Genomic DNA, 25,392 nt, shown 5'->3' with positions numbered 1-25,392 from the left:
TACTCCCCCTGCCAGAACTTAGGGGCACATTTACAAGAAAGTGTTGCATCATAGATGATGTGCCACTTTTCTTGCGCCCCCTACTGGCACCTAACAACACCATGGTTTCGCTGTACTTACAATACAGTGCACCATGGCGGTCTTAGTACAATAGCGTCAACATTTTTGACGCTATTGTGGTGCTTTGTTACACTAACGTCAAAAATGTTGACGCTACTGCAGCAAAGCACAGGGAGGCCCATTGAATATAATGGGTGCATCATTTTAATGACTGCTCTGAGCAGGCATTAAAAATGACAGAAAAAATGGTGCAGTGAAATGTAAATTTCACTGCCCCATTTTTCGCGCCTCCCAGCGCCGGAATGCACCCCTTGCATACATTATGCCTGACGCAGGCATAACATGGCGCAAGGGGTCGCAAAGTGGTGCAATGCAAGCATTGCGCCACTTTCTAAATGTGGAGCATCAGAGAAGCCACCTTAGCATCAATAAAATTATGCTATTGCAGCGCTAAGGTGGCACAAGGGGCTTGTAAATATGCAGTATAAAACCAGAAAGGGAGCACCCTGCCTCACACTCCAGCATGCAGTCAGCCCCAGTGCATCATGGTAAATGCAGTACAAGTACGTATTCCCTCTCAGAAGTGGGATAGAACACTAGTCAGCTCACTCATATACTGTTAGGAATTTACATGTCAGTGGCCCCTTGACAAAGGTCAAGAGATTTCCCCACATCATTTTTTGAAATTGAAAACCCTCAGACTTTTGTTGGAAGATTTTCTTTCCCATGTGCAGAGCCATCAGGTGTCTTTTGTTTATGGACATACTACTACGGTGCATTATAGCAACAGATATAGCATATTTGGTTTTATACAGTTATGCTGGAAAGTCTCTGATGGTGTGCCACAGGGCTATCCCAACGCATGCATTTGCAAGCTACTCAGTTGACTGGGAGAAGAGTGTCCGAGTGAATGATTTCAGTAGCCTCCAGTTACGCTGAAGTGGACGCTCCCTCCGGCTACCTTGGACCCAAAGCCAGACTAACACAATAGTATTTGGTATTTAAATCTTCGACCTAATGATACAGAGGACGTAAAGGCAGCCACCCTCTGGGGTGTTTTAAGTGAGGTCATTTCATTGCAGAGGCAGCTCTTGTATGTAAAGTGCACAGAGCATCGCAAACAAAGCTTTTTGAAGAGCTTAGCGGGCTTGAGAAAATGTATAAACAGACACAGTCACAAAAGTTTTTGAGGAAAATCTTCATAGTGCGCAGCATCATCAAATCCCTAAAATCAGATCGCGCGGCATACGTATAGGCTAACCTAGATAATACATGTTATACATGGGGAATTCAATCTGGCAGATTGCTGGCCAATCTCCTACAACCACGCCATGCCAAAAGCATAAGAGGTGAATTTAAAAGATGGAAAGGCGAACACACACTGACGACTCAGGGAAGGTTAGATGTTTAATGAGTTTATCACCTACCCAACGGGAGCCGCATTGCCCAGTCTGAAACAGACAGATAGTTATCACCTTAACAAACCCATAACTTAAAGAGGAGAGTCTGACAGCAATATTTAAAGTATGGTCTTGGGAATACCAGGCCTAGAAGGCTTTAAAGCCACCTTCTACAAATGTTTAGCACCCTCAACCCTCCCCCTACGTCACACCACCTATCAAGAGATGCTTCAAGAAGGCTGGATGACCCACCTCATTGTCCATAGTCAACCATATCCCTGATCCTCAAGGCAGGCAAGGAGCCGAGGGAGTGTAGATCATACCGTCCGATCTCCCTCCGCAACACTGATGCAAAACTCCATACCGAAGTAGCAACACTGCGATGGCAGGTGGTGATGGGTGAACTGGTGCACCCCAGTTGGTGACGGAGGAGCCCATCCGCCAAAATCTAAAACAGGCCCTAAATAACCTTAGAGGTCAATAACTAGGGACGCAGGTGTGGGAGGGGCTTCCACATTAAAGGGCAGGGGACGCGTGCGAGAAGGTGGGAGAGGGTAAGTTATGATATGTGGGAACTGATGATGTACCCTGTCTTTAATTAAATTACTGTTCCCTCTTCTTGAAATAGTGCTACAGAAATGTGACAAACGTAAGTAAAAATGAAAGTACAGGGTTTCATCAAAGTACAAATCTACCCCAGCATTTTATGTAAACTTGACATGTGGGGTCTGATGATGTACCCTGACTTTGGGAGTAGATTTTCAGTGCTCACATTTGGTGGCATATATTTCATTGGTGGATTTTCCACCAGTGATCCTCTGCAAAGAAGCTCCTCCCATGGCGATAAGTTATGTTGGTAGAGAAACCTTTGCTGTCCTAGCAGATAACTCTCAGGGTGATGGGTGGAAAGAGGCAACATAGTCACCACAATGGAGGATGAAATGTGCACCAGCAAAATCGATTAATCCTTTTTCAGTGTCAGTAATGGAAATAGGGAAGGGGGGGTTCCACTGAACTCCTAGTAGCTGATATGGTGCTTTCTTGTAATCAATTTAGAAGAATGCACATTTTTTACTTTGCATATTTCACACCAGAGTACTCAGCGCTATGTCATCCTGGTGAAATGACAGTCTGTCTATTTCCCTGTCAGGCTACAAAGAACAGATTTTGAGTAATGTTCATGTCTCTTCTTGAGCAGAAAGAAAGGACTTCGGCTCTTACAGTAAGTAGTGATGGTGGCTCTCCTGTGTACTTTACTAGTATCTTACAGATCTGCACCATTTAAAAAGGCCTCACTGTTTTCAGTTTTACATCCTTATGTATTAATTACTTTTACATTTATTTTGATTGAACAGCTTTTTAATTGTTTGTAAATCATTTGCATAAACCATTACCATTTTCTTGCCCAATGCATTTTGGGAACCTACTGTTCCCTCCCTCAAGGCCTAATGTTTATTTTACAATATGAACAAAGGTAACAGTATTTGACTAATTATGACCTAGAAATGTATGTTGATGAAGCATTATTCTGACCTTCTCAAGGAATAAGAAGATAGTCTTATTTTATCAAACACCTGCTAAGCTGGTGGTCATATATCTTCCTATATATAGACTTGACTCTTGTTTATTACTTGTAGGTTTCAGCAGACGGTCATGCACAACTTGCATGTTGTAATACTGCTTGATTCCACTGGAGAGGACACGCTGTCCCCTCCTATGATTGCCTTGCTGAAGCTGACCAGCAGCGTGGATGTCTATCACTCCTGGAGCCAGGAGACTCTGATGGAGGTCGCGTCCCACCAGCTGAAGATGGCCATCAGCACTTCTGGTCACCAAGGCCCAGGTGAGTTAGAAATTCAAATCCTTCAAGAACTGCATAGTATAATTCCATGGCCAGGCTTCAGTGATTAGTCTTTTCTGGGGATTTATTCTGGTCCGTCGCACTTTCCAGCATTAGTATTGCTTCCTATTGATTTATTCTTTGATGACTGCTACCGGCAGACTCAGTGCTCCCTTCATCCTGCCGCTGATTGTTTACTACCAGTTAAAAAGCTTTGACTAGGACTAGTTTGGCCCAACAGGTATTGCTGATGGTTCCTTGGCCAGGGACAGCTTCTTATTTGTGCCAAGCCACATCAGGGATCAGCTTTACTCTGGCCAGCCACACCAATGCAGACATGATTTTCATCTCAATGTAAATACTGGCCTCACTTTGGATAGTAAAATTCTCAACATAGGTTCAGAAAAATAAATATTTATTTGCAGCAGATGGCACAGACAAGAGATTCATTTAGAATAGGTCCAATATTCCAGTGCTATATACATTAAAAATGATTCAGACTGAATTGCCACCATTGGATGATCTTTCCTAAGGATTCCAGGGGTGAGGAATTACATAGTCATTTTTGCCACAAGTTAATGACATAAACAATTTGTGCATCATGCATCTTTTCTCGCCATTTTTATGTGGATGATTCCGAGCTCCTTAACTCCCTCTTCTCTTTCACCTGTGCTAGATGGCACTATGTCCTCATGCATATTGGCTCTAAACTCACTGATGTCCTCTCATGCCCTTTACTGCCACACATATGCAGCACATCTCTTTTGTTTCCTGCAGCTTCCCTTCATTCCCCCTTTTCACTTCTGTGACATTTTCTCAATTCCTATCTTTACCTCTGTCCCTCTGCTCAAAATGTTGGTTCCAGCGTTTACAAAGAAAATCCAGGCCTTTCTATTTAGTCTAATTGGGTTTGAATATTCCTTGAATATTTCCATTTGAGTCCCACTGTTTATGTTTTGGGGTCAATTCATCAAAGGTATTTAATATTTTATACAGGGGTACTACTTCACATACTCATAGATGCCATCGTGAATCAACTTCGACCTCAAATTATTTGAATCACTGGGACTATTGACCCTATTCACAAAGGCAAATTTACATGTGAATAAATCTTCATGTGTACATTTACTCTTATACTTTGTAGTAAATGTGTTACTTCTGGCTACTCAGTTTCCAAGTGTAAATTTATTACAAAGTTTAGACTTACACATTTTCATCTCCTGAAACAGGTGGCAGAACTCTCCCTATGGTAACAATTAGAAAGTTTATTAAACTTTTAAAGTAGTAAATATATGTATATATTAAATATTATTGTAAATGCATTTTATATATTCTAAATGAAGAGCACAATAAAAAACTGCTGCTTCAATATTACATTAATTTTAAATTAAGTATTTAATTTAAATATGTTAAGTTAAAAAATGTTTTTTAAAGATCTATTTAAAAAGTCCCTCCTAAAGTAAAATATTTCCAGTTATTTGGTATGTTTTAAAAATGATAAAAAGTCACGTGTAGAACTAATATAAATGAATGTAATCAATTTATTTAAAAATTACAATCATTTTTGTAAAATTCAAAATGTTTTTAAATGTTATCACAAAATAACATATTTTATTTAACAAAAAATTCAATGTATATTTATATTTTTTTTAAGTTGAAGCACGTTAATCAATTTTAACGTTATTTCAAAATGGGGTTCAATTTTAAACAGAGAGGGTTTGGGAGTGCACTGCCTCACATCGCAGCGCAGTTTGTCCCTTTGCATTATGGTAAATGCAGTACACAATTAACACTTATTTAAAATCTGAGTGTAGTTTTTCACCACAGTTGCTGCAGATAGTGCTGTACATCTCTAGACACATGCGTATGTTTCTGGATTTTGTCCTTCATCTGTAGAGAGCAAAGAAATTTCATCTGGGGTTGCTGGAAATGCTGCCCGATGTTCACAGCGCCACTCCCAGGCACACAACTTCTCCAGCGCTTGTCCCTGGAGGCAGCAAGCTGACAAGCTTTTGGAGATGCCAGTGAGAGGAGAGGTACTGAGAACTGAGAGGACTGTAGTAGCATTCTGTGATGAAATTCGTTTTTTGATCCTGACCGATGAAGGATAAACTCCAGAAATACTTGGCTAGAGATGTACAGCACGATCTGCACCAACAACGACAGCTAATATTCAAGTTAGTGCTAACTTTGTACTGCATGTACCACAATAATAAGGGCGACCTGTGCTGCGATGGGAGGCAGTGTGCTCCCCCCCCTTCAGGTTCTAGTTTAAGTCCATTCCTCCGTTATTTTCTTTTGGAGGCTGTTGTAGCAGCAGTGGTTGACCATGTGTAGTGCTGGACTTACCCCGGGTCTGAGCTGGAACACTTTTACTGTTCTGAGGCCCTTTTGGCTCTAATAAATGTAGAAGTGAAGTTTGTGAAAAGCGATGCGCTTACTCTTCTGTGGGTGGGTGTATGTTTCTATCTAAACCCCTCCTTGGCACTGCCTAAGCCCTTCCCATTTGGTAGTAAATATTCCCCATTTTCCAGCTGCTTCCTTATCCCTCCCACATCTACTCCTTAGTAGTAAACTTACATGTGTGAGGATCTCCAATAGAGAATATTGGAGAGGTGGAGGTGGAGATTTCCACTCGTAGATTTGCGTAGTAAGGAAGTAGTACTGCTTTACATACCAGAGGATGCAGTTTGGGAATCAGCCCCTATCTTCCTGCTGCTTCCCTTACCAGCCAGACGCTAACCTCTGGCACTCTTACTGGATCAATGCTGAGCAGCACGTGGCTCCTCCATAGTCCATGATTTGAGATCTCAATCTTTCCTTGTAGGCTCTGGGACCTGTCACTCTACTAGGACAGGGCTCTTTCAAGGAGAACCCAGTTCCTGTGAAAGAGGCCGGCCTCCACCTCTGAGCGTACATAGCGAGACACTGTCAGGAACTGTGTTGGCTCCAGGGAAGGGTGATAATAATTGTAGGGTCTTAGTGACTGTGATAACATTGTTGTGTCCAGTTAGGGTAAAAGCCTCATTTTTTGTTAGAGAGGTGGGCTGCCAGGTTTGTGAAAAATGGCCTGAGATCCCCACCTGCCACAAACTTTCCTGGACCTTTCTTTCTGCAGGTGGGTGTCATTTGTAGTGCTTCATGTTTGGGATGGCCAGGCATTTGCTTTAAATAACCCGGTCCCTTTGACACCCATTGATCGGTGGACCTGTGGTGCACAAGCGGGCATGCAAAGCTTTCCGATGGAATACGCAGCTGAGGCTCTGCGGCTGCAAGTTGTCGCTCTCCCACCCCTAGAAGAGATAGGGGAGCGGTGGGTTTGGTGGGGTAGGTGTCCCACTGATGTACAGCAGGGCCGCTCACTCCACCACTTGGATCACAAGGGCATAGTCAGGGGCGCCAAAGGGGAGACCAGGAGAGCAGTTTTCACTGTCTACTCCTACGAGTGCAGTCCGAGGTACGCATGCACCATCTCCTGTGCCTTCAGCAGTTTTGGTAGACAGGGATGACTGACCCCTCTTCTGCCAAGCTCCAATGAATGTCACACTATCCATACTTTCTTAGCAGCAGTGATGAGCATCTGGGTTACACAGACTATTCAGATGTAAGTTGTTTTATAGCATATGTTCTCCCACCATGTAGTGAAAAAGAGATTTCAGAGTCTTACTAATCAATCTTGACTCCCTTTCTACAACCCTCCGATGCATGGGAAGCGCTGCTGAGCAAAGTGCTGCTGACATAGCCTTGATGATGTAGGCAGGATGCTACATTGGACATATAACCTCATGTCTTCTGGGCGCTTGTTTCTAGGACCTGCGCTGATGATGGAAGATCAGAGCCTTCTGCCATGCATCTGCCGACTGCTCACTCACATCCACCTGTCCGCTGTGAGCTACGCAGGGCACCTGAGCCCACGCCTGCCTCTCATCACACCCAAGACCTTCCTGGATTTCATTGACATCTTCTTTGTTCTGATGACCCAACTACAGGAGGCGGACGGAGCTCACCTGAACAGGTATGAAGGTACAGAGTGAGCAGCATATACATCTCAAAGGGCACGTAGTCCTCATGCAGTCTGATGATAATTACTGTTGCTGAAGTGTGTGCTTTTTACGGGGCAGCTGCCAAGAGAGGAAGGAGAGAGCCTGTAAAGGCCATGTTGTAGTCCACAGCTTTTCTGCAAACCAGGAGTCTGTTGCTGTGTATATGCCACCACCTAATAATTGTAGTTGTGCAATCTGTAAGTCCCTAATTCTAGTGGTAGAAGGGGGGCAGGTACTCTAATCAGTGGGGCAGGTTGGGAGTGTTCATAGTGGAGGCATCTGGTAAGGGGCTAGGCAGCTCAGTGAGATGCAGTGATGCAACCATGTCCACAGATGTGAAATAATGCTTGTTGTGGGCTAAGCCAAATATACGAGGAATACATGCAGGGCAGATTTCACATTTGGTGAGGGGCGGTGATATGAGAGGCCACTGAACTTATGGAAGGCTGAGGTGGTGAGCTGGCCTAGAGCCGATTCGAGGTGATGGCTTAGCCCTAAAATCCAAAGCACGAGCCATTGAAAGACCTATTTTGTAAGTCACGCAACAGATGGCATGTAAAAATATACCAAGAGGATTTCAGTTGAAAATTGATTTTAATCCTGGGTTCTCTTTTGAACAAGAACCACAGGCAACACATACTCCCCTGTTGAAGTGGCAAAAACCATATCCAGAGGCCACCATCCTGATGGACCACCATCCCATGTAGGTGCCCGAGGGCGGTGACCTTCAACACAGGACCTCAAGTTAATGTCCAGCTGTGTGAAGACCATGTGTGATGGCTAAGGGTTTAAATAATTACAAATTCCCTGTGTTGTACGACTCCCCCCAAACCAATGGCCTCGGGTAGTGTTTACCTAAATGCAGAAAAGAATGATGGAAGCCTCAGAGTAGCTCTTTAGGAGGAAGCAAGACACATTCCTTCCTCATTTGCTTTTCATCAATGAGGATGTGCTATAAAAGGGTGTGTTTTTAAGAACATTAAAGTTTTGTTTATTTACCCCACAATTTAGTGAAGAAGAGCTGAAAAGAATCTTGAGAGTTAACTTTCATGATGTGGGGCTTTATTTTATGAGCCAGCCCTCAGGAAGAAAGTGATGCGGTTAATACATTATGCGAAGGACAAACTTTAGATGAGTCAGCTGCTCCTGAAAGTAGAAAGGTCCAGAGGACCTGTTCCTCGAGTAAACCAGTCCTGGTACGTCGCTATGGCGTTTTTTACCAGGAGGCGCTCCAGGTCTGTAAAGCAGTCATGGCTCTCCTGGTCTTGGAGCGAGGGTATAGTCCCAATAGGAAATGGTGGGCAGTGTTCCAACATTCTCTAACTCTGGCCCTCGATGTGTCCGCAAGGGCTGTATCCTAAAAATTTCATAAGGGTCCACAGGACCAGAACATATGTACCACTTCCATCATCTCCGTTTTACACCTGGGCATTCAACTGGCGCCGTAGGGAAATGGTATAGAGTCTGTGGGGGTGTGAAGTAGGCCCTGTGGAGGGGGCAAAACTGTTTATATTTGAACCAAGGGTTACGTGGATTTTGCTAGGGTATTCTAGCACTCCCAGCCAGTCTGAATAATGGAACAGTTGTCTTAAAGAGTCTTCCCACCCTGAGAGTCTTCCCACCCACAGTGTAAGCCTGAGTGTCCTGTCGGTGGATCCCACACAAAGGCTCTGTAGAGCCAGATTAGGAGGCGCCTCCCATGGCCTATTTGGTATAGTGTGTGGCGTAGTGGATGCTGTAGGGTTTCCGGACCTCATACTCACCAGTATCGCTGCACTGTCACCCAGAGTGCTCCAGAAGTTAGGAATTTGCCTTCTGGGAAATTGTATTCCTCCCGGGGTTCCTGGAAGGACATCAGCTGTCCTCTGTAAAGAGGACTCCCAGTGTTGCAATGCCTGCAGGCTCTCATACCTCCAGGGATCTCCCGAGTAGCTCTTCCACCAGCAGTAGCAGTGGAGTATAAGGTAATGTAGTGAAGGCTCCCAGAAAACCCGTCCACAGGTACTTTTTGGCCGTGCCGAGGAGCAGGGGGAAAGGGTCCTCTGCCTGGACCCCAAGAAGGAGGAGAAGTGACACAAGAAGGCCCCTTCCCCCTGACCCGGGAAATTCCTGTTTCGTTCCTGGTGTAGTCCACCAGCCAATGGGCCACTCACTGAAGCTGGACAGCCAAGAATTAATGCTCGAATTTTGGGGCACCTATCCCTTCCCCACCTAGGCGCAATTGCAGTGTGCATAGTGCCACTCTTCATCTCAAAGAGCCCCAGATCAGATAAAAAAGCATGAAATCGAGGTGCCGCAGAGCGGGCGTCAGTATTGTCACCGGGAGATTGACAAAGTGGTATAACAACCTGGGGTGCATCACCATTTTGGACAGGGCAATTCATCCTGCCACCGAGGGAGGAAAGGTGTTCCACAAAGATATCTGAGAACGCAAAGATTGCAGGGTCCTGCCAATGTTTCTTTCAAGGAGATCATCCGTCGTGTGGTAGATTTGGATCCCCAGATATTTGAAAGGTTCACAGGGCCAGGTCAAGCGCCTCGAACCTACCAGGATCAGTCGCTTGTGGAGGTGCTCCGAAAGAGGAAACACCAGGGATTTTGTTTAGTTGATTTTGAGGCCAGAGACCTCTCCAAAGGCGACCAAAATGTGAGTGAGTGGACATTCTAGCTAACCGTATTTCCTCATACCACAGTTTCTTTGTGGAAGTGGAGCCTACCACATGTTCACCAGACAAACTATAGAAGACTACATACACAACCAATTTGCTGCCCTGTTCCATTTGAACTCTGATTTGACTACAGTTTGAACTCATGAAATTGACACTGGAGATAGCATGCCTGCAAACTGCAGAACTGCATCAAGGCCTAAGTGGTCAGTTTGTTAGTCGTAGTGGTCGTGTAGTGCTCTGAGAGTCCATGAACTAATCCCATCACGCTGGAATCTGTGGGTCGACAGGCCTAGATTTGTCTGTGAACTAGCAGAGCCAACATTAGGTGACAAAAACTGTTTGTCATACACATCCTGTGTCTGACCAGCTCATGAATAGGCTGGGAGCAAACTTTGTTTGTAACTTCAAACAACTGGAAGGCAGATTTTTCTTGCTCCTGTTGCCAAGAAACTGGCATTTTAAGGGTGTGCATTTTGAATGAATGAATGAAAGAGTCTTCTAGAGCGCACAACTACTCAAAAAGAGTGTCCTAGTGTTTTGTTTTTAGGTGCTGAGAATGGTGGAAGCATAGGGCCAACCACGTCCACTCACCCCTGGCGCTAGAACAGAAATGTTTTCAGCTCCTTATTACATTCTTTTTCCTGTTATCGTCGTTAGTTGCTCAGGCAGTCTGTTCCACAGACCGGCCACTTGGACAGTGAAGTAGGACCCTCTGCATTGCCCGTTAAAGCGAGGAAGCATGATTAGACCAGCATTGCTACACTGCAAGGATCTCCAGGATGCCACTCCTTGTTTCTCTCACCGAGATACTTGGGCCCCTTAGTATGAAAGGCTTGATGGGTCAGAGTCAGTGCCTTCTACACTATGCGTTGCACACTGGCAGCCTGGGTAGTCTTTCCTGAAATGGGGACACTGAGGAATACTTCGGAATTTTAAAAGATAGGCGGACTGCCTTGTTCTACATAGCTTGTAACCTTTAGGTCAGGTAATCCAGAAGGCCTGAGTATAGAACATTGGCATAATCCCGCTGGATAGGATCAGTGGCATAATCCAGCCTGGAGAGGATCAGTGTCCTTGCCACTGTAACCTATGCACAGTGTGGAAGGAAGTGAAGAAACTTCCTCAGCATGCAGAGAATCCAAAAGCAAGAATTTACAACTGCTGACACCTGTGCCTCAAATAAAAGTTGGGTATCAAACAATGCACAGGTTTCCAGCCACCTCTGTTGGAGTGGGCAGTGGTGGCATGTTATTAGGCCATGCTCCTACCCATCCTGGAAGTGGATTCTGCCCAGACACTAAGAGTTCAGTCTTGTCTGGGTTGCATTTCAATTTGTTGTCCTTCAACCACTCTAGCAGTGCTGCCATACAGCAAGCAAACACTTCCGTAGCTTTACAGAGTCTCCGTCATACGTGAGCAGGAGCTGAGTATCATCCGCATACGAGATGACCCTGATGTTGAAGGATTCCACCAAATGTGGGACTTAGGGAGGAGCCGTGCGGTACTCTCCACTTCAACCTCTTTGCGCCCTAGGCTTATGGTTTCATCCAGCCCACCTGTTCACGTCTCTCAAAAAAATAACTTAGTTAGCCGAGCTCCACGCCTGTGCAGCAAGAAGTTATCATTGACCGTGTCGAATGCTGCAGACAGGTCCAACAGCACCAGAGCCACATTCAGGCCCGAGTCCGAGCTGCACCTTATGGATTCGGAGACCTCTAATAAAGCTGTCTCTGTGCTGTGGAGAGCTCTAAACCCCGACTGGAAAGGATGGAGCAAGTTGTTCTCAGTGAGGAGAGCGATAAGCTGTTGATTTACTAGTCTTTCCATGACTTTCCCGGCTGCTGGGAGTAGAGACAGGGACAGGGATTCCGGATTGGCATTGGCCTTTTCAAGTGGGGAATCACATTGGGTCACTTCCAATCATCCGGTAGAGCACCAGAGTGAAGAAACTCCCGGTATATCAGGCCAACAACATCTGCACTCGACGTCAGGATGTGAGGCGTTATGGGGTCAGTATCAGATCCTGATTTACATTTTGCAAAGGAAGCCGTCACTTCCTGCACTGACCAGCCCTGAAGAGACATGAGTTTGTAGTGTGCTGTAGGAACAGCTAGGACTCCAGTCCCTGGAGTTCTAGAAAAGTTGTTTGTCCCTATTACATTGGTCTGAATTTTGACGATTTTACACTCCTAGAAATCGCGAAGGCGGATGCATAGAGACTGGCTCAGCTCTAAAGGGGGTGGGAATGTAACTTTGGGATCTATAAAGTTGGTGACAATTTTGAAAATCTCCTTCCTGTCGGTATCTGCCTCCTCAGTACATTGCGTATAAAAGATGCGGTGGGTTCTCTAAATGTTCTTATGGTCGTTTTTCACAGCCATTTTATAGCCAGCCTTATCTTGTTCCAGGTAACGCTGCCGCCAAACTCTTCCCGTTTTTACCATGCCGCCCTTTCCCGAACCAGGTCATGCGAAAACCAGCGCGCGGAACAAGTGGAAACGCCTTCTTAGTAGCGGTAATCAGGGCTACGGAATCAACTACCCTCCTAAGCCACATCTTAATAGCATTGTCACTCTCCATCACTGATCCTGAAGTTACTGGTTTTGACTCAAATAAGGAGTCCCTAAGATCCACTATGGACACCCTGCCCGAACACCTATCCTCATTCTGAAGAAGAGGTGGTTGGGGTTCCTTAAGGCAGTCAAACTGCCAAAAAAAGGCAGTACAAATGGTTAGACCAAAACACTGGTAAGGGGGGGTCTCCCATTTTAGAGATTTATTCAATAGTATGCCGTCAACGGCATGGCTAGCTCTGTGTGTGTGACCTGTAAAAACCAGAATTTACATCAGACGCATGGCAAAGGTGTCCTCGGTCTTGTCCAGATAGATGTTGAAACACCAAGCATGGTGAAATTGGCATGAGAGATGCATGTTGGGGCTAATGCTGGATCAAGGGATGATAGAAAATCACCCGTATGACCTGGGAGACGATAGAGCAGTGACCCTGAAAAGGAATGTTGTCTGCTGGTGGAAAACCCAGAGATTCTGCTCCTATCAACCCATCCAGTTTAAAAGTTACACTTAAAAATAATTTTATAAATGTTATCTACCCCTTTTTCCAACCCTAGCTAGATGAACACGTATGTAAGCCTCGGGGAAGGCGAGATGCAAATCCGGGCAGGAGTCCTTGCTCAACCAGGTTTCTGTTAAAAAGAGCAGATCCAAGCTCTCATCCTTTCACAGATCATAAATATTCAGGGTGTGTTTGTGCAGAAAGCAGACGTTCAACAGTGCCACCTCCAAGTCACTCAAACTCCTCGCGGAGCCTATCCTACTGTTATCCGTCTGGGTAAGGGGGTGCCCGAACTTGTGACATGAAGTGGGACCCACACATTCTAGGACCCCCACCCCCCTCAAACCTTTTAAATCTTCAGCAGTAGAAGCCCTCCTTGGTCCTCTCTCGGTCCCGCCAATGCCATCGTGGCTGGCGCTGGCCGCCGACGGGCGCAGACAGGCTTGCCTTAGGTGCGTCCGCTGCACATCTACGCTGGGGCCATGAATATATAGGAAAGGGACTCCTCCTAAAGATTTCTGGAGCCCAAGAGCTGCCGCCCCCAAAACGATATCGCTTCATGTCCTGGCCTAGCCCGCCTCCTCAAAAATGTTGACAGGGATCTGCTATCGAGTACAATTCGTGCAGATAGTGGGGAGCCGAAAAAGTGTAATTTAAAGCGACCCTTTAATTCAGGTCTAAAACATTACAAATTAAAACCAGTATCAAATTAAAAACAGGAATCAGTGAAGCAATAACAATGAAAATAGTAGCAACGTTTCTAGTGCTAACTATTGTTTGGAAGCGTCGACACCCTCTCTGTACCTAATACTTTTGTACCTAATACTTTGGGGTAGCGCTGCCTCTGCAGCATTTTAGGGCCTGTGTACCAGGTTGACTGGAATGAGGAATGTCTGTTTTGCATATCTAGCTACACAACTTTCATCAGTTTCATCCAGAAGCAACATTGGGCCTCTCTAACCAGTGTTTCAAATACTGCAGAAAGTCAGGTAGACCTTCAGTGACAACACACAGCAGTGAGGTTAGAGATCTGTAGTTCGGCTTTAACTTCAGGTGGGAAGTGTGAGGGTCTTTCCACTCAAGCGTCTAGACTCCACTGGACTAGCCAGTCCACATAACCATAATCCAACCTAGGGCGAGATGTACGTACGACTGGTTGAAAAAACTGGTTGCAATTTGCGACCGTATTTTTGCAGCCAGTCAGGTAATTTGCAAAGCGAACTATGTATTAATATGTCATTTAGCAAATTACGGATTCGTAGTGGGTTGCAATTTGACGTACCTCATGAATATTAATGAGGTAGTTCGCAAATTGTGACCAACTAAAAATTGCAGCCATCACAGCTATGGTGGCCTGCTGAGGTCAGCAGACCACCATGCCTGTGATTACTTTTTGAATAAAGCATTTTTTTCTTTAAATGGAACCCGTTTTCCTTAAAGGAAAACAGGATGTGTTTAAATAAAAAAGATTAAAAGTGTAATTTTCATTTTTTAAGAGTAGTCAGTGGTTCAATGGAAACAAAATAAAAAATGTTGTTACTTTTGGTGAGAATTTTCTTTAATTTAAACTTAAGAAAAATAATGTTTTTAAATGTAATAAATTATTAATAATTACATTTTTCATTTAAAATAAAGTTATTATTGCTGTAAGTTTTTATATTCTTCTACATTTAAAATAAATATATAAAATTGTTTAACCAACATGAGAGAAGCTCCAGGATTGGACGGACTGGGCTGGTTTTATGCTCCTACAGGTAGTGGGAGTCTGTGCCTGCCATTCTCCTTTCAGTAAACCTGGAGATATCTAAGTGCACGTCTGTTTGAGCATCCTAAGACAGCCGGCCAAACTGACATGCACACTTGCAGTACCCTGTGCCCACCCTCCTCCTGCTGCTGTTGAGTGATAGCCATGCCATCAAGACTCGACTACGTCACATAAAATAAAATGATAATAAAGCAATTGTATTAATTGCTTTATGATCATTGTATTTTCCATGTATTTATCTCCTGGCTCCAGCAGTGGGTTGATGTTCCTCTGCTATAACAGAGGAGCTGCCACTGGTGTTTTCATGCATCGGGGAAAACCACATTCACTGTACTGTCCATCTACTCCGGTGCTCCATCAGACCCTTGGCCCCACCAAGCCTTCACCACAGGACTACACCCATCAGCACAGCCCTCGCCCCAATCCTAAACACATAATCTCATTAGCTACCCTTCCTAGACACCTGGAAACATGTCAAAGGATTCCCTCTGCTCACAAAGCCTTCTACAGGTCCAGCAACACTGGCAAATTAAAGACCCATTTCCTCCTACCATAGCAGCCAAAGTCCTGGAGAAACCTATCAACATTCACCTCATCAACCATCTCAGCAACCACCGAAGACTCCTAGATGCCACACAATCTGGCTGCATACCCATCCACAGCACAAAAACAGCTCTTATTGCCGCTACCAATGACATCCATTGGATTCTACACAGAGATGACATGTCTGCCCTCATCTTCCTTGGTCGCTCCACGGCATGCCACACAGTATCCCACCCCCATCCTCACCTGACACCTACATGAGATTGGAATCCAAGGGCCCACTCTCTGCTGGATCTTCCCCTTTGTTGCTGGAAGCCACAGTCAGTCAGCCTGGTCCCCTACTCTTTGGATGCCCTCAATCTAATCTGTGGAGTCCCACAAGGATCCTCACTCAGCCTGTCCCTCTTAAAGTCTTACATGATCCCTCTAGCATTGATGATCTGCACCTACGCCATCAATGTCCTTTCCTTTGTCCTAGCCAATGACACCCAGCCCCCTCCCACCACTCGGAAAAAACGAAGGGCCAGATTTACAAGGCCTTATCACCTCTAAGCGCCACACTTGCGTGATGTTTGGACACCTGGGGGGTGTCCTTTCTGTGGCGTGGACAACTATGTTAACCTGAAATGTTGTTTCACACCAGCCAGACCTTTGCTTTCCTCTAGTGTATATGACAGCTGGAAACCCACTAGACGTGCTTCATGTTGTTTATGTGTTGTCCACCAGTAGGACACAAGATTGTGTCTGACATACTGTGTACCCTAGGTGTGGCGGGGAGCAACTGCCCAGCATGTTCATTTGCTAGAAAATGGATACATACATGAATCACATTTGGTGCCCACAGTATAAACACCTCAAGCCAATGTGGCAGCTGCAGGAGGGGTAGCCAGGTATCTGGGTATGAAGCATCAGCCGTGATTTACCCCCTCACCTCCCAAAACTACACCCAGATGGTATCTGCTCCCACTAAAAGCTCATGGCTGCATAGGTCTGGGCTCGCAGGCAGTTAGCAAAGCAGAGATGCCTAAAGTGGCAGAGACGAGCCAGCACCCGGGCCAAATAAGCACACATGGAATAAGGTACAAAACCGATGGCAGTGACCAATACAGCTAAAGTCACTTTGGCTCAGGAGCAGATGAGTATAGTGGTAGAGGAAATGAGGAACCTGGTCTCCTGAAATAAGTGCCCAGGAGCCGATCAAGACAGTGCTACAGCACATGAAAAGAGTACGGTCGCCCAAAATAACTCCCAGTGGTGCCAAATGACAACCACTAACACAAATTAAGTACTACAACTTCCCCTGACTCAATGATGGGGAAACTGCAGTTGCAATTAGAGTTTGGGGTACAGGCCCTGTTGCATCTGGGAGTAGAGAGAGAATGGAGGAAGAGAGAGAAAGAGAATGGAGAGAAAGAGAATGGAGAGAGAAGAGGGCAGAGGGGAAAGGGGAGAAGGGGGAGGGGAGAGTACTTTTAGGCTGTCCGCTGTAGAGCATCTGTGCATTTTGTGGCATTTTTGTCAGATTGTCAGCCATCTAGATTTTTTCCCCATTGCCTGTTGTAGGAGCCTGGCGTGATTTGTAGTGGGTACCAAAGATACTCACACCTTATACCCGGACAAATTATCCCTCATTAGTGAAATGTAGTCAGTGTCTGGAAGCCAGGCTGTCTAGGGGTAGCTGTAGGCAGAGCGGCCAAGGCTGAACTAGGAGACATGCAAAGCTCTTGCAATACCACTGTAGTCACACAGTACTTACACACAAGAAAGACAATACTCAGTATTACAAAAATAAAGGTACTTTATTTTTAGTGACACAATGCCAAAAATACCTTAGAGACTATACTCCCTTAGGAGGTAAGTACTATACACAGTATATACACTAGAATGCAGAAATAGCTGTAAAAACAGAAACCGTGCAAATAGTGAAAATCACAATAGGTTGCAATGGGCCTAGGGAGAACACACACCATATTCTAAAATAGTGGAATGTGAAAGTCGGTTTCCCACCTAGGCAAGTGTAGTGTGTAGATGGGCACTGGGAATGTAAGAAAACACCAGAGGTAAGTAATAGAATCCACCCCAGAGCCCAGGAAAACAGGAGTAAATCACAGTAAGTTTCCTGAAGCACACAATAAGTTGTGATAGAAGATTATGCAAGAACCAGAAGAGACTGCAAGACACCAACAATGGATTCCTGGACCTGAAGACCTGTGGAAGAAGTGGACCAAGTCCAAGAAGCACTGAAGAGTTCAGGGAGAACAGGAGCCCCTGCTAACCTGGATGAAGGTGCAAAAGAAGTACCACCGGTGAGAAGACAGTCAGTTATGCACCAAAGAAGACAGATACAGATTGCACTCTGGTTTGCGTCGCTGGATTCTGCTAACAAACCTTAGCACACGCAAAGCTCGCGGTTAGCGGAAAATGGTGCTCTCTGGGACCAGGAGGGTCCTGGTGGCCTCTACCCATGAGGGGGAGCAGAGGGGACTCACAGAAACTCAGAGACCTCTCAGAAGACCAGGCAGTGTGCACAGGAATCACACAGCACGAGGGCAAAGAAGGTGCCCACGCAGCATGACACAAAGGGTTCCCGCGCCACTGGATAACCACTCAGGAAGCTGTGCGCGGTAGGCTGGAGTGCTGGGGGCCTAAGCTGTGCTGTGCACAAAGAATTTCTTGGAAGGTTGCTCACAAGCCTTGGCAGCTGCAAGTCACGCGATGCACGGGGGTGTACTGTCTTGCGTGGAGAGGCAAGCCATTACCTCCACCAAAGTTGGACAGCTGGATGTTGGGATTGTTGGGGTACCTTTAGTCCACCACCTGTGTTGCTGGATACACGCTAGTCATCTGGAGAGGGGACCCACACCACCGGTTATTACTGCAGAGAGGTGCCTGCCGAAGCAGGAAGGTGACTCCATCACTCCACAGGAGATTCCTTTGGTTCTCCTGGTGCAGGCTGAAGACCGGCAGTCCTCGGAGGATGCACGACCTGGAAACAGTTGCAGTTGCTGTCCAGAGCTGAAGATAAAATGTTGCAGAAGTCATCTTTGCTTCTTTGTTGCAGTTTGTAGAGTTCCTGGAGGGTTCAGCTGCTGTTCTGTCGGTAGAAAATGAAGTAAAGGATGCAGAGGATTCCTGCTGGAGTCTTGCAATCCGAATCTGAGGAAACACCCAGGAGAGAGACCCTAAATAGCCCTAAAAGGGGGATTGATCAGCTGCACAGGTAAGCACCTATCAGGGGAGGTCTCTGACGTCACCTGCTGACACTGGCGACTCGGATGCTCCCAGAGTGCCCCCCCCCACCTTGGAATCCAAGAATGCAAAACCCAGGGACACTCTGAACGAGCTCTGGGCACCACCCCTGGGGTGGTGATGGACAGGGGAGTGGTCACTCCCCTTTCCTTTGTCCAGTTTCGTGCCAGAGCAGGGACTGGGGGTCCCTAAACCGGTGTGGACTGGATTATGCAAGGAGGGCACCATGTGTGCCCTTCAAAGCATTTCTAGAGGCTCTGGGAGGCTACCCCTCCCATGCCTGTAACACCTATTTCCAAAGGGAGAGGGTGTAACATCCATCTCCCAAAGGAAATGCTTTGTTCTGTCTTCCTGAGCTCGAGCTGCTCAAGCAACAGAGGGCAGAAACCTGTCTGTGAGGTGGCAGCAGCTGGGGCTGCCTGGAAAACCTCAGAAGGCTGTTATGGCAGTACTGGGGGACCACTGTGGAGCCTCCAGAGTGCACGGAATTGTAAAATCAATATTAGAATCAATATTCGGGTACAATTCTCAGGTGTCAGACACCTTACATGGCCATATTCGGAGTTACCATTGTGAAGCTGGACATAGGTATTGACTTATGTCCAGTGCACGCGTAAAATGGCTTCCCCGCACTCACGACGTCCGGGAAAATGGTCCTGGTGACGTGGGGGCACCTCTGCTAGTGCAGGGGTGCCCTCACACACAGGTACTTTGCACCCAATCTTCAGGGTTGGAAGGCCTGACATTTAGGTGACTTATAAGTGACCAGGTGCAGTGTAAATGGTTGTGAAATGGTGCATGCACCCTTTCACACAGGCTGCAATGACAGTCCTGTAGAAGCCTTTGCATGGGCTCCCTATGAGTGGCAGTAGTAATGCTGCAGCCCATAGGGACCCCCTGGAACCCTAAAGCCCTGGCTACCGAAGTACCATATACTAGTGACTTATAAGGGGTCACCAGTATGCCAATTTGGGATGAAATACTGGGTTACCAGTATGCAATGACAAATTTGAGAGGAGAGAAAGAGAATAAGCACTGGGGTCTTGGTTAGCAGGACTACAGTGACACAGTCAAACACACTGACATTGGGTAGAAATTAGGGTAACATGCCAAAAAGAGGGTACTTTCCTACACCTGTGGGTCGCTGTCGAACTAAGACTTGATACATTTTAGCAGGGCAGGTACTTTGTTCATTTGGCCAGGGATTGAAGACTCTGTCACTGTAAGGAAATAGGGACCTAAGGACCATTTTTAGACAGCCTAAAAAGGTAATCCACCTCCATAGGCCTCATTGATATTGTGAATTGTAGAGCACTAATGTTTGTGGCCACACCTTGGGCCTAGAATGTGCTGGCACCTTCTGCCTTTTGTTGTGCAAATTGTGAGGGTGTTAAGATTGCTATTGCTAAATAAAGACATATCCTTTTTAAAAGTGATGTCTCTCGCAGCATATTGAGTTTATTGTTGTGATTACAGTGTCAAGCAATACCTTCCAAACCTACTTCTCCTAGAATAAACACCAACTGTTCAGCTCACCCCCTGGAGAGCTCAGAATAAAAAGGGAATAACTTTGTTATCTATTTAGAGTACAGTTGTACATAAGGTTCTTGGACTCCGGGTGTAGGAAGACTTCACACTAAGAAACCAACAAATACTGGAAAATGCACCCAATGTCAGTTCATGCCACAGCAGACTCTCAAAGGCATTGAGCAAACAATCACTTTCCATAGTTGGTAATATTGTCAGTCCAGTGGCCTCAGAAAGGATGAACAGCCTGCTTGTAGTCACCAAGGCCACAGCTAGCTCTGTCACTGGTGGTTTTGACATTTGTGCTGAAAGCATTTCAGCAGCCAACAACGTTACTTCTGGCAAAGGCGATACCATGCGTCCCATATCACAACTACTGCTGCCAATGAAATTCTTTTACTCATGGCTCGATGGTCTCCATGGCCACCCTCATCGGTGGGGCATGCGGGTTTATACATGGAAACCTCTTACTAGAATATTACGTCCTGAGAAGGATTACGTTTGGAGTTTAGCATATAAATTCCCAGGGTTTTTAGAATGGTTAGGTCTATTTGAGTGTTTTATGCCTGAAACTATAGTGGGTGTTCAGTGGGTTGGCATTCATGGCTCAGCATCCGGAGATGCAGAGATTTTGCTCCTCCTGACTCTTTCCCTTTTCTCCTTGACCAGAATGAAGAAAGCTGTGTCCCGGATGGACGAAGTGAAAGACGAAGTGGAGAAATACAGGACAGAAGTTGCAAAGCTCACCGAAGAGCAGCGGAAGGCAGCTGAGGTACAACCAATACAAACATCCCCCCTGATAAGAGCGCCTCGGCACCCGATAGAGAGTTTTCAGACTCCCATCTTGGTGGGGTTTGACTTGCTGGCCAGGTTTATTTCTGACTGGAAGTCCTCAAGTGGCACACACCCATCCTTTTTATTACCCCAGTTGTGAGAGGATTCCTGAACTATTTGTTGCATTTGGAAACCATCACCCTGCAAACACAGTACAAACTATATTGGTCCATGGTGGAAACTATGACCCGTACTTCTCTGACAGATTTAACTATTTTATATATGTTTAATGTTTCTGAAGCGGGGCCCAGGCACACAAGTTGATCAGAACTTTGAAAAATATAAACACCAATGTTTTAAAATCCAATTTATAAAGTAAAAGAGCAGCACCCAGGAGACTGCCAATCTTTGGATTTACATAAATAAAACAAGGAGAAAAGAAAACACACACATAAACCTAAATGAGTGTATGAAAAGAAAGACGCTCACCATGTGTTAAAAAAAGAAATTATGACTTGGTTCTTCACTCAACCGGGAGAAGACTCCATATTCCCACTGGAACACCAGAAAAACACAATGTATCACCTTTGCAAAATCTGGCCACCCCACGTATTACTGATGTTTGCATCTCAACCTCTAGAAGTCTCTGAATTTTGTGGCTTTTAGGTAAGGTGACAAAGTGTTGGCACTAAGGTCCTAATCCCAAGCCAGCAGAGACAGCAAGTTTGATTGCTACAGTAAAGGACTAATGTGGTAGAATTTACCAGAGTGCGACACCAGTCTTGCTGCAGAATTAGGCCGCGCCAGCATCAGCAGAATGATGGAGTTAGCTAGACCATCCAAGTTATCAGAATCAAGACAGGACATCACAAATCTTGAATCAAGGTGTGAATTGCATAAAGTTTTTCAAGTTTTGTTTTTTTAATAGAATACATCAAGTGCAAGAGGGAGTTTGCAGACATAGCCAGTTCTTGCCTCCAGAACATAGCAGAAGATGTGCCTGAAGGCGGGTGGATTATACCTTCACCAGCGCACTCATGCATCCAGGAATGCATAGGAAAAGTGTTAAGAGTGAGTAATTCAGCATCCGCCACTTCTGGCTTTCAGCACCTGCCTTACTACGACGTTCTGGCTTAGTTCCTAAGTTTCCAGTGGCAGGTGGGGAAATCTTTACACGCCTCATTATTTTTAACTGCTTTCTGGCATCATTGGAAGAAAACACATCAAGTGGTGCACATCTTCCATCATGGGGATAGTGATTTTAGATTACAATCACTGTGGTATAATTCTCAGGCATGTGATTGTGAGGTGCAAAGGGGTAAATGTGGTCTTTAATCAGGCTTTACCTTCAGCTGTAAGTAGCACCTCCCTGAAAGGGTAAGAGAGGCCCAGCCTGGGAACGCACTTGTCTCTCTCCGAGGCAACAAAAAAGGTTCATCTGGAATGACATCATATCCTCCAATACTCTTTCAATCTTAAGTCTAAGCCTTTCTTCATATGGACACCATCCTTTTGCATTTACCATCAAAATGCCAAGGCCACTGCTTTAACAGGGTGCACACCATCATGCAATGTATATCCCAAGTACGCCAAGGATTACATCAGTATATCAGTGTTTTAGGGTAGAATGAACAGCCACATGCCAGGTATGTCTCCAATATGCCAACAAGCGTCATCAATATGCCGGAACCAGCATCTTGCCCTAGTTGGGCATCACCATGCCATGAATGACCCCACAATCTCAGAAATTGTTTCAGATATGTCAGTGCTCTGCACCAAAACACATACATACCAACACACATACACATGCAGTGTACACACTTACACATATTCACCTGCATATACACACACACATCACAGCAGTAAAGAGATTCTTTTCTGCGTGCCTTCCAATGGCTGTTTGCATGGGCCCCACTCAAGCTCATTCATCTGGCTGACTTACTCAGATGTCAAGCATCATGAACTGCTCGCAAGGCTCCTGGTCACTTTTCTTGTGGCTTTGGAGGCTTGGTGTCATGCATACCATGTGATTGACAGTACAGGGTTTGACAAGGCCCTGTTCTATCAACTACATTGTTAAGTGTGATAGCGAACCAGCCATCACTAAAGAGGGCTGATGGCCAGTGCTTCATCAGAGAGCTTTGTGGCCCATTCGCTAACCCTCAAATATACCTCTGCCAGGCCGCCCTCTGCACGATGTGTGCCCGCTTCGATGAGCTCAGTGGCTTGCCCCTGGCTGACATATGCAATTTACATTATTTTTCTTCTTCCACCTGGCCTGATTAGGGTAAAACAAAATAGGAAGGGCAGTGATGAAACACTCCAACAGGCACTGGAAAGGATTACTAATAATACAAGGAATATGGATTGAAGGGACCTTGGCTTAAGTACCACAGCCTGCATTCCTGGAGCCACTGCTTACATTGGTCCCCCGCCTGATCTACCCATGTGTTTTTTATCCTCCATAAGGTTGATCTACATTTTCAATGAGGTTAGAGTACCAAAAATAAGTTAAGTTACAAAGAAAGTATAAGGGATTAACTCAAGGTTTGGTATAACTTGAAGGTTCTTTAAACAAACACTAGTAGAGCATTTCCAACAAAAACTTGTCTGCTGGGTACATGAGTTGACACGTCAACTGTAAGGCGCAAGAGTGCACTGTGCCTTCCTACTCTAGAAGCAAACCTTTTTCAAAATCTTAGGCTAGAAAGACTTTTAACAGTGACCCTTCTATTGAGTGTGTAATCTACTATTATAGATACCTAGACTATGAGCTCTGATGAATGTCGACAACTGATTCAAAGTATTCTGGGGAATCAGGGCACCTTGGGCTTCCCAAATATCTATTGGATCTGATTGGCCAGGAGTAAGATGCCAGAATACATTAGATGCAACCAGATCACTTCGAGTAGAAGATCAACATATTATAGAAAAGCGATAGAGAAGTAGAACAACATTCTAAACATTATAAAGGAAAAAACACAACCAGGTAATGTAAGTACTTTTATTATTTGTGTTCTCAGAATACATAACTCACCTGATTTATAAAGAGAGATGTGCTCCTTACACCAAGGCATTGCAGCCAATAATGACTGCTCGCCCGGTTCACCAAACAGCCATCTGTATGGTATTCACATCCATTTTTGTGCATACACATGTTTTCTTTTTTAGTAACACCACAGGTGCCTCGTCTTTACATTGCAGAGAGTCATTGTTTGTATCTTTTTTTCTTTATACTTTACTTAAAAAAGATTTTTGCCTTGTCCACACATTTTCTCACACTTCTCGCCACGCTGATCCCTGATCCTTTTAATTGAATGTTTAGAAGAGCAGACAACCTCTGGGGAAAGCATTCCAAGTGTGTATTAGTATCCACAGAGTTGTGACTTTCTGGGTGTCCACCTGACTTGCACTGCATAGTCCTGAGACAATGCACATTACTGCTCCTCTCGGTGGAATGAATGGAGTAAAATCCACCTACGTTGCGGAGGTAACAACACGTGCAAATCTTAAAGTAACCTGGCTTTCTGAATCACTTCAAAGTTTTGAATGAATAGCTTGACTCTTTTGAAGGATAAGTAACATGGCAGAAAATAAATGTTTTAGGCAAGCTCAAGGAGAAATCCAGCAACCCTATGAAAATGTGAGATCCCCTCATGGTTTATGACTTAATGTAATGTTCACACATATAAAATGTTCAGATTGCTCCTTCACTCCTTGCTACTGCAGTAGTAGTTACCAGGATTGCTGATCCACATTTCTCTATAAGCACTCTGAGTCCTAACATATTGTTCAAGTCATATCATTAGTCTTTCAAGCAGTACCACGGGCAGTATCCACCTGCCCGCCTACACTGAGTGTTTAGATGTTTAATCTCTCCGCCTTGTTTCTCATTGAGGTAGTGCTGTTTTAGAACTACTTAGTGGCATTATATCTGTCCTTACATCAGTCATTTAGAGTTGAGAAGTTTCATCTCTGCACTATGTGCGTTTTTCTATCATCAGTTAATATGTGGGACACAAGCGTCTTGTTGAAAGTAATCTCATTTCATTTTTACAAACTTTATTTACTCCAATATTACAGCAAACTCAGGATTGCTTGAAACAGATGGAAGAGGAGAAAGCCGGACTTGATCGCGTCATCCGTGAATGTCAGTACCATGAAACCATGCATGCGCGCCTACAATGTCAACTGGAGGCCCTACAGAGTGAAAGAAAGACCTCATTGCACCAAGTGAGCAGCACGTTTATATGACAAAATGTACAACTGATATCTAGGCAGAAAGAGAACTGAGGGCCTGGTTTAGATCTTGGTGGACGGGTTACTCCGTCCCATCGGTGACGGCTATCCCGTCCGCTGAAATATAATTCCCATTATGTCCTATGTGATTTAGATTGCGGTGGATGAGATGTCCATCAACGACGTGATCAGGCCCTGAGCGTTGATAAA

General features: G+C 45.2%; 1 protein-coding gene across 1 annotated transcript in view; it reads left to right on the top strand.

The window, feature by feature from the left end:
• Positions 1–25,392, top strand: part of DNHD1 (dynein heavy chain domain 1) — a 337,397-nt gene that overhangs the window by 213,781 nt on the left and 98,224 nt on the right. Inside the window, exons 27-30 of the mRNA XM_069203282.1 lie at positions 3,098–3,303; positions 7,111–7,315; positions 20,839–20,941; positions 25,027–25,176. Coding sequence (XP_069059383.1) covers positions 3,098–3,303; positions 7,111–7,315; positions 20,839–20,941; positions 25,027–25,176 — 664 coding nt within the window. The remainder of the gene's footprint in view (positions 1–3,097; positions 3,304–7,110; positions 7,316–20,838; positions 20,942–25,026; positions 25,177–25,392) is intronic.

The sequence above is a fragment of the Pleurodeles waltl genome, chromosome 8 (assembly GCF_031143425.1).
Source record: "Pleurodeles waltl isolate 20211129_DDA chromosome 8, aPleWal1.hap1.20221129, whole genome shotgun sequence".
Lineage (NCBI taxonomy): Eukaryota > Metazoa > Chordata > Amphibia > Caudata > Salamandridae > Pleurodeles > Pleurodeles waltl.
The sequence above is the reverse complement of the archived record's forward strand: the minus strand, read 5'-3'. Positions and strand labels throughout refer to the sequence as shown.